The following is an 11,400-nucleotide window of genomic DNA, read 5'->3' on the forward strand; positions in this document are numbered from 1 at the left end:
ACTGTAAATTATACTGTATTATACTGTGAATTATACTGTGTTATATTGTATTATACTGTAAATTATACTGTATTATACTGTGACTTATTCTGTGAATTATACTGTGAATTATACTGTGTTATACTGTGAATTATACTGTATATTATACTGTGACTTATTCTGTGAATTATACTGTGAATTATACTGTATTATACTGTATTATACTGTGAATTATACTGTGAATTATACTGTGAATTATACTGTATTATACTGTGTTATACTGTGAATTATACTGTGAATTTTACTGTATTATACTGTGAATTATACTGTGAATTATACTGTGAATTATACTGTATTATACTGTGAATTATACTGTGTTATATTGTATTATACTGTGAATTTTACTGTATTATACTGTGTTATACTGTGACTTATTCTGTGAATTATACTGTGAATCATACTGTGAATTATACTGTGAATTATACTGTGAATTATACTGTATTATACTGTGTATTATACTGTGAATTGTACTGTATTATACTGTGTATTATACTGTGAATTGTACTGTGACTTATACTGTGAATTATACTGTGACTTATACTGTATTATACTGTGTTATACTGTGAATTATACTGTGACTTATACTGTGAATTATACTGTGACTTATACTGTATTATACTGTGTTATACTGTGAATTATACTGTGAATTATACTGTGAATTATACTGTATTATACTGTGAATTATACTGTGAATTATACTGTGTATTGTACTGTGTATTATACTGTGAATTGTACTGTATTATACTGTGTTATACTGTGAATTATACTGTGACTTATACTGTGAATTATACTGTGAATTATACTGTGAATTATACTGTATTATACTGTGAATCATACTGTGAATTATACTGTGAATTATACTGTATTATACTGTGAATTATACTGTGACTTATACTGTGAATTATACTGTGAACTATACTGTGAATTATACTGTGAATTATACTGTATTATACTGTGAATTATACTGTATTATACTGTATTATACTGTGAATTATACTGTGACTTATACTGTGAATTATACTGTGAACTATACTGTGAATTATACTGTGAATTATACTGTATTATACTGTGTTATACTGTGAATTATACTGTGTTATATTGTATTATACTGTGAATTATACTGTATTATACTGTGTTATACTGTGAATTATACTGTATTATACTGTGAATCATAGTGTGAATTATACTGTGAATTATACTGTGACTTATACTGCGTTATACTGTGTTATACTGTGAATTATACTGTGAATTATACTGTGAATTATACAGTGAATTATACTGTATTATACCGTATAATATATATATATATAATACCGTGTATTGTGCGTCTAAGTCTGTGTATTGTGTCTAAGTCAGTGTATTGTGTGTCTAAGTCCGTGTATTGTGTGTGTAAGTCAGTGTATTGTGTGTGTAAGTCTGTGTATTGTGTGTCTAAGTCCGTGTATTGTGTGTCTAAGTCAGTGTATTGTGTATAAATCAGTGTATTGTGTGTGTAAATCAGTGTATTGTGTGTAAGTCTGTGTATTGTGTGTCTAAGTCAATGTATTGTGTGTCTAAGTCATGTATAGTGTGTACAAGTCTGTGTATTGTGTGTCTAAGTCAGTGTATTGTGTGTCTAAGTCCGTGTATTGTGTGTGTAAGTCCATGTATTGTGCGTCTAAGTCCGTGTATTGTGTGTAAGTCAGTGTATTGTGTGTCTAAGTCAGTGTATTGTGTGTCTAAGTCCGTGTATTGTGTGTTTTAGTCTGTGTATTGTGTGTCTAAGTCCGTGTATTCTGCGTCTAAGTCGTGTTGTGTGTCTAAGTCCGTGTATTGTGTGTCTAAGTTAGTGTATTGTGTGTCTAAGTCCGTGTATTGTGTGTCTAAGTCAGTGTATTGTGTCTAAGTCAGTGTATTATGTGTAAGTCTGTGTATTGTGCGTCTAAGTCCGTGTATTGTGTGTGTAAGTCAGTTTATTGTGTGTCTAAGTCAGTGTATTGTGTGTAAGTCACTGTATTGTGCGTCTAAGTCCGTGTATTGTGCGTCTAAGTCCGTGTATTGTGTGTGTAAGTCAGTGTATTGTGTGTCTAAGTCAGTGTATTGTGTGTAAGTCAGTGTATTGTGTGTCTAAGTCAGTGTATTGTGTGTAAGTCAGTGTTCTGTGTGTGTAAGTCACTGTATTGTGCGTCTAAGTCTGTGTATTGTGTGTCTAAGTCAGTGTATTGTGTGTCTAAGTCCGTGTATTGTGTGTCTAAGTCAGTGTATTGTGTGTGTAAGTCTGTGTATTGTGTCTAAGTCAGTGTATTATGTGTAAGTCTGTGTATTGTGCGTCTAAGTCCGTGTATTGTGTGTGTAAGTCAGTGTATTGTGTGTCTAAGTCAGTGTATTGTGTGTAAGTCACTGTATTGTGCGTCTAAGTCCGTGTATTGTGCGTCTAAGTCTGTGTATTGTGTGTGTAAGTCAGTGTATTGTGTGTCTAAGTCAGTGTATTGTGTGTAAGTCAGTGTATTGTGTGTCTAAGTCAGTGTATTGTGTGTAAGTCAGTGTTCTGTGTGTGTAAGTCACTGTATTGTGTGTGTAAGTCAGTGTATTGTGTGTCTAAGTCCGTGTATTGTGTGTGTAAGTCAGTGTATTGTGTGTCTAAGTCAGTGTATTGTGTGTAAGTCAGTGTTCTGTGTGTCTAAGTCAATGTATTGTGTGTGTAAGTCAGTGTATTGTGTGTCTAAGTCAGTGTATTGTGTGTCTAAGTCAGTGTATTGTGTGTCTAAGTTAGTGTATTGTGTGTCTAAGTCAGTGTATTGTGTGTGTAAGTCTGTGTATTGTGTCTAAGTCAGTGTATTATGTGTAAGTCTGTGTATTGTGCGTCTAAGTCCGTGTATTGTGTGTGTAAGTCAGTGTATTGTGTGTCTAAGTCAGTGTATTGTGTGTAAGTCACTGTATTGTGCGTCTAAGTCCGTGTATTGTGCGTCTAAGTCCGTGTATTGTGTGTGTAAGTCAGTGTATTGTGTGTCTAAGTCAGTGTATTGTGTGTAAGTCAGTGTATTGTGTGTCTAAGTCAGTGTATTGTGTGTAAGTCAGTGTTCTGTGTGTAAGTCACTGTATTGTGCGTCTAAGTCTGTGTATTGTGTGTCTAAGTCAGTGTATTGTGTGTCTAAGTCCGTGTATTGTGTGTCTAAGTCAGTGTATTGTGTGTGTAAGTCAGTGTATTGTGTGTCTAAGTCCGTGTATTGTGTGTCTAAGTCCGTGTATTGTGTGTCTAAGTCAGTGTATTGTGTGTAAGTCACTGTATTGTGCGTCTAAGTCCGTGTATTGTGTGTGTAAGTCAGTGTATTGTGTGTCTAAGTCAGTGTATTGTGTGTAAGTCAGTGTTCTGTGTGTCTAAGTCAATGTATTGTGTGTGTAAGTCAGTGTATTGTGTGTCTAAGTCCGTGTATTGTGTGTGTAAGTCAGTGTATTGTGTGTCTAAGTCAGTGTATTGTGTGTAAGTCAGTGTTCTGTGTGTCTAAGTCAATGTATTGTGTGTGTAAGTCAGTGTATTGTGTGTCTAAGTCAGTGTATTGTGTGTCTAAGTCAGTGTATTGTGTGTCTAAGTCAGTGTATTGTGTGTGTAAGTCTGTGTATTGTGTGTCTAAGTCCGTGTATTGTGCGTTTGTGTATTTGTCAACGAGCAATACTTTTCACAGATTGTTTTATTGACATTTTAGCTAGATTTGTGTATCGTATTATCATATAAAAGAGCATTTTCCCCCCCTGTAATAAATAATCAAACATAAAAAGTACAGATACCTACCAGTACCTACCTAACCTAGTACAGTACTTTAACTTGTGTACTTCATTGCTCTCTGCCACTGCAGTACTCCATACATTACAACAGAGGTATTCAGTGTTCTGTAACTAAATACATTGTTGTTTGCTTATACTGCTTATCCGTGATGCTTTTACATATTCTCTTCGCAGTCCGACTGGGCAAATATGAGGAAACAACAAGTGGAAGTCGTAGTATAATATGTGTCTCAATAGTATGTTGTGTTTTCTTGTGTGTCACGGACTCCAAACTGTGAGTTGAGGTCAGAAAACGTATCAGCGCTGTCAATGTTTAACTCTGTGTGATATGTCAGACTCTGTTCACACTTGTCCTGGTGTGGTCCTGGTTTGGTCTCGGTTTGGTCTCGGTTTGGTCTCGGTTTGGTCCTGGTTTTGTCCTGGTTTGCTGTAGGGACAGTATGTGACATAATGAGACAGAATGGGACAGTACAGGACAGTATGGGACAGAATGCTCGTGTTCCTGCTGTAGGGACAGTATGGGACAGTACAGGACAGTATGGGACAGTACAGGACAGTATGTGACAGTATGTGACAGTATGTGACAGTATGTGACAGTATGGGACAGTACAGGACAGTATGTGACAGTATGGGACAGTATGTGACAGTATGGGACAGTACAGGACAGTATGTGACAGTATGGGACAGTATGGGACAGTACAGGACAGTATGTGACAGTATGTGACAGTATGGGACAGTACAGGACAGTATGGGACATGTGTCCCTGCAGTAGGTAGAGAAAAGCCCTCTTGTCGTGTCTCTCTTGGCGTCCTGGGCCTGCCCTGCTGCAGGAGCAGCTCTGACTCCTACAGCCGCTGGTATCAACAGGAAAGACGTAGCCAATGAGACTAATTGGGTGGTGTGTGTGTTTGGTGAAAAGAACAGGCTGTACTGTCTCTGGTCCCGCCCTCCCGCTCCCTCATTGGCTCCTCTGGAGTGGTGTGCTTTCGGTCCCCGCCGGCTGATTGGGCCCCGGACCAGTCAGTAACTCTAAACTTTCCCCCTTCTTCTCCTCAGGACTCACTCTTGTTGTTTTCGACTGGAGCTGGAACTGGACGTGAAGCGCCGGGTTTTACTGAAGCTCAGTGTTCTGAACTGAATGCAAATACTTCAACTTATGAAACAACACTTATATCTTTTAAAAACTGCTTTTATTTCTGGTTAAGTTTACAGATGAATGAACATACAACTTAAGTACTTTTCATGTGGATCAAAAGTGCTACAAGAACCATAAGATAACAGATTATTTTTATACCAGAGAAAGTGCTTAGAAAAGCACAAAGTGGATCGAGTGCTGCAGAGTCACTATCACATGAACCCTTTCAGGCTCCTCCCAGGTCTGGTGTGTGCAGTCGTCTCTGCGCAGTCGCCTGTGCGCAGTCGCCTGTGTGCAGTCGCCTGTGTGCAGTCGCCTGTGTGCAGTCGCCTGTGTGCAGTCGTCTGTGCGCAGTCGCCTGTGCGCAGTCGTCTGTGCGCAGTCGTCTGTGCGCAGTCGTCTGTGTGCAGTCGCCTGTGTGCAGTCGTCTGTGTGCAGTCGCCTGTGTGCAGTCGCCTGTGTGCAGTCGTCTGTGCGCAGTCGTCTGTGTGCAGTCGCCTGTGCGCAGTCGTCTGTGCGCAGTCGCCTGTGCGCAGTCGTCTGTGTGCAGTCGTCTGTGTGCAGTCGTCTGTGTGCAGTCGTCTGTGTGCAGTCGCCTGTGCGCAGTCGCCTGTGCGCAGTCGTCTGTGTGCAGTCGTCTGTGTGCAGTTGTCTGTGCGCAGTCGTCTGTGCGCAGTCGTCCGTGTGCAGTCGCCCGTGCGCAGTCGCCTGTGCGCAGTCGTCTGTGCGCAGTCGTCTGTGCGCAGTCGTCCGTGCGCAGTCGCCTGTGTGCAGTCGTCCGTGTGCAGTCGTCCGTGTGCAGTCGTCTCTGCGCAGTCGTCCGTGTGCAGTCGTCTGTGCGCAGTCGTCTGTGTGCAGTCGTCCGTGTGCAGTCGTCTGTGCGCAGTCGTCTGTGTGCAGTCGTCCGTGTGCAGTCGTCTCTGCGCAGTCGTCTGTGTGCAGTCGTCCGTGCGCAGTCGTCTGTGTGCAGTCGTCTGTGCGCAGTCGTCCGTGCGCAGTCGCCTGTGTGCAGTCGTCTGTGTGCAGTCGCCTGTGCAGTTGTCTGTGTGCAGTTGTCTGTGTGCAGTTGTCTGTGCGCAGTCGTCCGTGTGCAGTCGTCCGTGTGCAGTCGCCTGTGCGCAGTCGTCCGTGCGCAGTCGCCTGTGTGCAGTCGTCCGTGTGCAGTCGTCCGTGTGCAGTCGTCTCTGCGCACTCGTCCGTGTGCAGTCGTCTGTGCGCAGTCGTCTGTGTGCAGTCGTCCGTGCGCAGTCGTCTGTGTGCAGTCGTCTGTGCGCAGTCGTCTGTGTGCAGTCGTCTGTGTGCAGTCGCCTGTGTGCAGTCGTCTGTGTGCAGTCGTCTGTGTGCAGTCGTCTGTGCGCAGTCGTCTGTGCGCAGTCGTCCGTGCGCAGTCGCCTGTGTGCAGTCGTCTGTGTGCAGTCGCCTGTGCAGTTGTCTGTGTGCAGTTGTCTGTGTGCAGTTGTCTGTGCGCAGTCGTCCGTGTGCAGTCGTCCGTGTGCAGTCGCCTGTGCGCAGTCGTCCGTGCGCAGTCGCCTGTGTGCAGTCGTCCGTGTGCAGTCGTCCGTGTGCAGTCGTCTCTGCGCAGTCGTCCGTGTGCAGTCGTCTGTGCGCAGTCGTCTGTGTGCAGTCGTCCGTGCGCAGTCGTCTGTGTGCAGTCGTCTGTGCGCAGTCGTCCGTGTGCAGTCGTCTGTGTGCAGTCGCCTGTGTGCAGTCGTCTGTGTGCAGTCGTCTGTGTGCAGTCGTCTGTGCGCAGTCGTCTGTGCGCAGTCGTCCGTGCGCAGTCGCCTGTGTGCAGTCGTCTGTGTGCAGTCGCCTGTGCAGTTGTCTGTGTGCAGTTGTCTGTGTGCAGTTGTCTGTGCGCAGTCGTCCGTGTGCAGTCGTCCGTGTGCAGTCGCCTGTGCGCAGTCGTCCGTGCGCAGTCGCCTGTGTGCAGTCGTCCGTGTGCAGTCGTCCGTGTGCAGTCGTCTCTGCGCAGTCGTCCGTGTGCAGTCGTCTGTGCGCAGTCGTCTGTGTGCAGTCGTCCGTGCGCAGTCGTCTGTGTGCAGTCGTCTCTGCGCAGTCGTCCGTGTGCAGTCGTCCGTGTGCAGTCGCCTGTGTGCAGTCGTCTGTGCGCAGTCGTCTGTGTGCAGTCGTCTGTGCGCAGTCGTCTGTGCGCAGTCGTCCGTGCGCAGTCGCCTGTGTGCAGTCGTCTGTGTGCAGTCGCCTGTGCAGTTGTCTGTGTGCAGTTGTCTGTGTGCAGTTGTCTGTGCGCAGTCGTCCGTGTGCAGTCGTCCGTGTGCAGTCGCCTGTGCGCAGTCGTCCGTGCGCAGTCGCCTGTGTGCAGTCGTCCGTGTGCAGTCGTCCGTGTGCAGTCGTCTGTGCGCAGTCGCCTGTGTGCAGTCGTCTGTGCGCAGTCGCCTGTGCGCAGTCGTCTGTGCGCAGTCGTCTGTGTGCAGTCGTCCGTGTGCAGTCGTCTGTGCGCAGTCGCCTGTGCGCAGTCGTCTGTGCGCAGTCGTCTGTGTGCAGTCGCCCGTGTGCAGTCGTCTGTGCGCAGTCGCCTGTGCGCAGTCGTCCGTGCGCAGTCGCCTGTGCGCAGTTGTCCGTGCGCAGTCGCCCACGCGCTCCCTCAGGCTCATGATCAAACAGCTGGTTCAGGAGCAGAACAATGACATTATGATGAACACGTTCATCAGCTTCTTTATGACACAAAAACAACACGACATTAAATGAATTATGGGCTCAGTTTAGCAAGAGTTTATTGGTCATAAAAACAATAATGAAAATATGCATTTAAAAATGTGGAAAAATGTTGCTTTGGAAAGCTATAACGCCCACAAATCTCAACATAAATAAGTTAGTTTCATTTTTTCAGTGTTTTTCTCATAAAAGCCACAGATACACTTCAGTTTGACATGAGGCAGTGTAACTTTGTTTTCTGCCTCTCACAAAATGAAAATCAATAATAGTGCAATTACATGTTCCACATGAATTCCACGACACAAAGACTAATCTTTGATTCACATATTTGCATAATGTGGCCCAGTGACTTACACATGTGCTGGACACATAAGTCAACCATCTAATTGAATAAAGGTTATCTTAGGACTATTAGCGAATACTGTTCAATCTGATTGAATATTGCTCAGCAGTTAAGCCACTAAAGACACTGACTTTGGCCACAAATAGAAAAGAATCAAACTAAAAAAACATCCAAATGGGTAAAATAGGTGAATTGCATGTAAACTTTGTGATGGAGCTGCACTCTCAGTGAGTCCTCTTCATTAACACTTCCCCATAACCCGACTCTGAAGTCTGCATTAACTTAGGCTACATCCATTTACCTGAATAAGATTACATAATGACCACTTAAAACAACATTTCTCTGTTGGAAATTGCACTGCAACTTCTGAGTCAAATTCACACAAAAACAATAGGACAAAAACTTATGAAAAGCATATTATGCTTTTTATGTGCTACATCTGATACGTAGGTAGTAGAAAAAATGAGCAAAATCCTTTTGCACACTGCTACATTGTCTGCTGATTCAGAGGAAATCAATTCAAATGAGTGCCAAACTTGATAGTGTACATATTCAGTGCGTGTGCGGCCCGGGGCCCTGCGTGTGCGGCCCGGGGCCCTGCGTGTGCGGCCGGGCCCTGCGTGTGCGGCCCGGGGCCCTCCAGAGGGCGCGTTATGTCAGAGGAAGGCTCAGTGTTTCACCATCTCAGCCTCTGTGGACACAAACACGATACAGTGAAAAACACACTCTGACAGGCTCATGACAGGCTCCCTGCTGCAGGACTCAGAGCCTCACCTGTCACTGGTGCTTGGGGGCGTGTCCCGGGACCGGCCCCGGGGTCCCGCTCGTCGTCCTCATCCCCGTCAGTGCGGGAGCTCTTTCTGTGTGGCTCACGGCTGCAGCTGGAGCCTGAAGGGGACGAGAGAGTGAGATGTGGTCAGCAGCAGAGATGTGGTCAGCAACAGAGAGATGTGGTCAGCAGCAGAGATGTGGTCAGCAACAGAGATGTGGTCAGCAGCAGAGATGTGGTCAGCAACAGAGAGATGTGGTCAGCAGCAGAGATGTGGTCAGCAGCAGAGATGTGGTCAGCAACAGAGAGATGTGGTCAGCAGCAGAGATGTGGTCAGCAACAGAGATGTGGTCAGCAGCAGAGATGTGGTCAGCAACAGAGATGTGGTCAGCAACAGAGATGTGGTCAGCAGCAGAGATGTGGTCAGCAACAGAGATGTGGTCAGCAACAGAGATGTGGTCAGCAGCAGAGATGTGGTCAGCAACAGAGATGTGGTCAGCAGCAGAGATGTGGTCAGCAACAGAGATGTGGTCAGCAGCCTCAGATTACACACTTCACGATTACTACTACTATACTATTATACTATTACTACTGTTATACTACTATATTATTATATTATTATACTATTACTACTGTTATACTACTATATTATTAAATTATTATACTATTACTACTGTTATACTACTATATTATTATATTATTATACTATTACTACTGTTATACTACTATATTATTAAATTATTATACTATTACTACTGTTATACTACTATATTATTATACTACTATACTCTTGTACTAGTTTAAGGACATGACTAAACACACAACATAATCTGAAGTCACATGTTGCATCATTTTTTACGCACGTCCAAATGTGTTCAAGCTCAAAAGCCTTTTTTATTCTCTTTTCTTGACTTCTTTTTACCTGAAGAGTCTGAAGAGTCTGAGGGTCGTTTCCTGGAGCGCTGCGTCTCTGCCGTCTGCCCCGGTTCTGTCTCCACCTGGTCCCGCAGTCTTGTCTCCGCTTGCTCCCCCGGTACCGCCTGCACTTGCTCCCCCGGTACCGCCTGCACTTGCTCCCCCGGTACCGCCTGCACTTGCTCCCGGGGTCTCGTCTGCCCCTGGCCCCGCTGCTGGCCGCCGCCGCTGCCGCCGCCGCCGCTCAGTCTCCCGTGCGGCGGTCTGCGGTAAAACTCCGGCGCGTCCTCGGCCGCCTCCCACCTGAACCTCCCGGGGGAGAGCGGTCTTCCCTCCGCGGGGTCGAAGTTGTACGTGTCCCTGAAGCGCGCCTCCTCCGCCCGCATCGACGCCTCGAACGCGTACCGCAGCTGCCCCGGGTCAGGTGAGCCGAAGAGGCATCTGCGCACCGGCGGCCGCGCGCTGTCCGGCGGCCGCGCGTCCACCCGCTCCAGGGTCGGGCTCGCGTTCGAGAGGCGCACGTCTGACATGGCTCACGCGCGCGCGAGAACAACAACAACAACAACAACAACAACAACAAGTCTGATGATAATCCACAATCCCGTATTCCGTTCAAATGCGCCGGAGAGAAGCGGCGCGTAAAAATCCCTCCGCGCGTGTTGCAGCAGCAGGCGCACGAGAGTCAGAAGCACGGTCCCGGTCCCGGTCCCCCACGCGCCGCGCTCTTTGACGCGCCCCGCTCCTGTCAGGCCCGTAGTAAAAACGCGCAGCAAAAACAACACGTCAAGTCATAACAGCCAACATGGCGTGAGAGGAGCCGCGCGTGAAGGAGGAAAGTTGACATCAAGGACTATTTAAACAGAGACGCGGAGTCATTGGTCTGCGCGCAAGGACCGCCCACCGCGCGCGCTCCTGAAGTCAAACAGGGGTACGAGAGGCGCGCGACACACGCACACACGCGCGCGCACGCACACACGCGCGCGCACGCACACACGCGCGCGCACGCACACACACACGCGCGCGCACGCACACACAGGGACATACGTGTGATCATAAAGAGACAATAATCAGCGACGGGCGTCCAGTTGTGACGTCACAAAGGGTCGCGTTACAGGCCTTTGTTGTATCTTTGTCTTTGTGACGCGCGTGTGAAACGCTGATATGACACTAATGACGGCCCAATCACGCTCTTGTTTTGAGCCACGCGCGCGGCCGTGATTTAATCAGTGAAACTTATTCACGCGTCAAGGTCATTCAAGGACAATGACGGTGTAATCCAGGCTCACAATGTGTCGATGACATCACCGCTCTGAACGCTTCTGTCATGGTTGGCGCGCTTGCCTATCGCTGTCAGACTGTCACTGCTGGTGCCAGGGCCCCCGGGGGGCAGGAGCGGGGGCCCGGGTGGGAGCAGGAGCAGGGGCCCGGGGGGAGCAGGGGGCCCGAGGCGGTGCGCTTCACTGCTTCCAATTACATGTAAACAAGATAGAATCAAGCCGTTTATGAAGACCTTGAAAATGGCGAAGAGCGTTTCTTGGAGCGTCGGCCGCACCGAGCCGCTCTGAGCCGCACCAAGACGCTCGGAGCCGCGCCGGGACAGATCTGCTGGTAATTGGCAGGACCATCAGCGCGAGGGGGAGAGAGAGAGCGCTGGAGTTTAGGAGTTCAAGATGTTCTGGAGCCAGTGTCACTCACATTCCTCTGCGAGCGGCTGGCAATAAAAGCCGGGATGCTGTTTCAATTAGCCACTGACACAGAGCCAGA

The 11,400-nt window shown here is 47.3% G+C and overlaps 1 protein-coding gene across 1 annotated transcript; it reads right to left on the bottom strand.

The window, feature by feature from the left end:
- Window positions 1–7,651: 7,651 nt before the first annotated feature.
- Window positions 7,652–10,541, bottom strand: LOC140366966 (uncharacterized). The gene is made up of 3 exons (XM_072453231.1): window positions 9,644–10,541; window positions 8,727–8,840; window positions 7,652–8,643 (listed from the first exon to the last, which is right to left on the bottom strand). The coding sequence occupies exons 1-3, from the start codon at window positions 10,164–10,166 to the stop codon at window positions 8,621–8,623; spliced, it is 660 nt and encodes a 219-aa protein (XP_072309332.1). The 5' UTR covers window positions 10,167–10,541; the 3' UTR covers window positions 7,652–8,620.
- Between the last annotated feature and the right edge of the window lie 859 nt (window positions 10,542–11,400).

This window comes from Eucyclogobius newberryi, unplaced genomic scaffold (assembly GCF_026437365.1).
Source record: "Eucyclogobius newberryi isolate DKJ021-1_F unplaced genomic scaffold, fEucNew1.0.hap1 SCAF_2, whole genome shotgun sequence".
In the NCBI taxonomy this organism is placed as follows: Eukaryota; Metazoa; Chordata; class Actinopteri; order Gobiiformes; family Gobiidae; genus Eucyclogobius; species Eucyclogobius newberryi.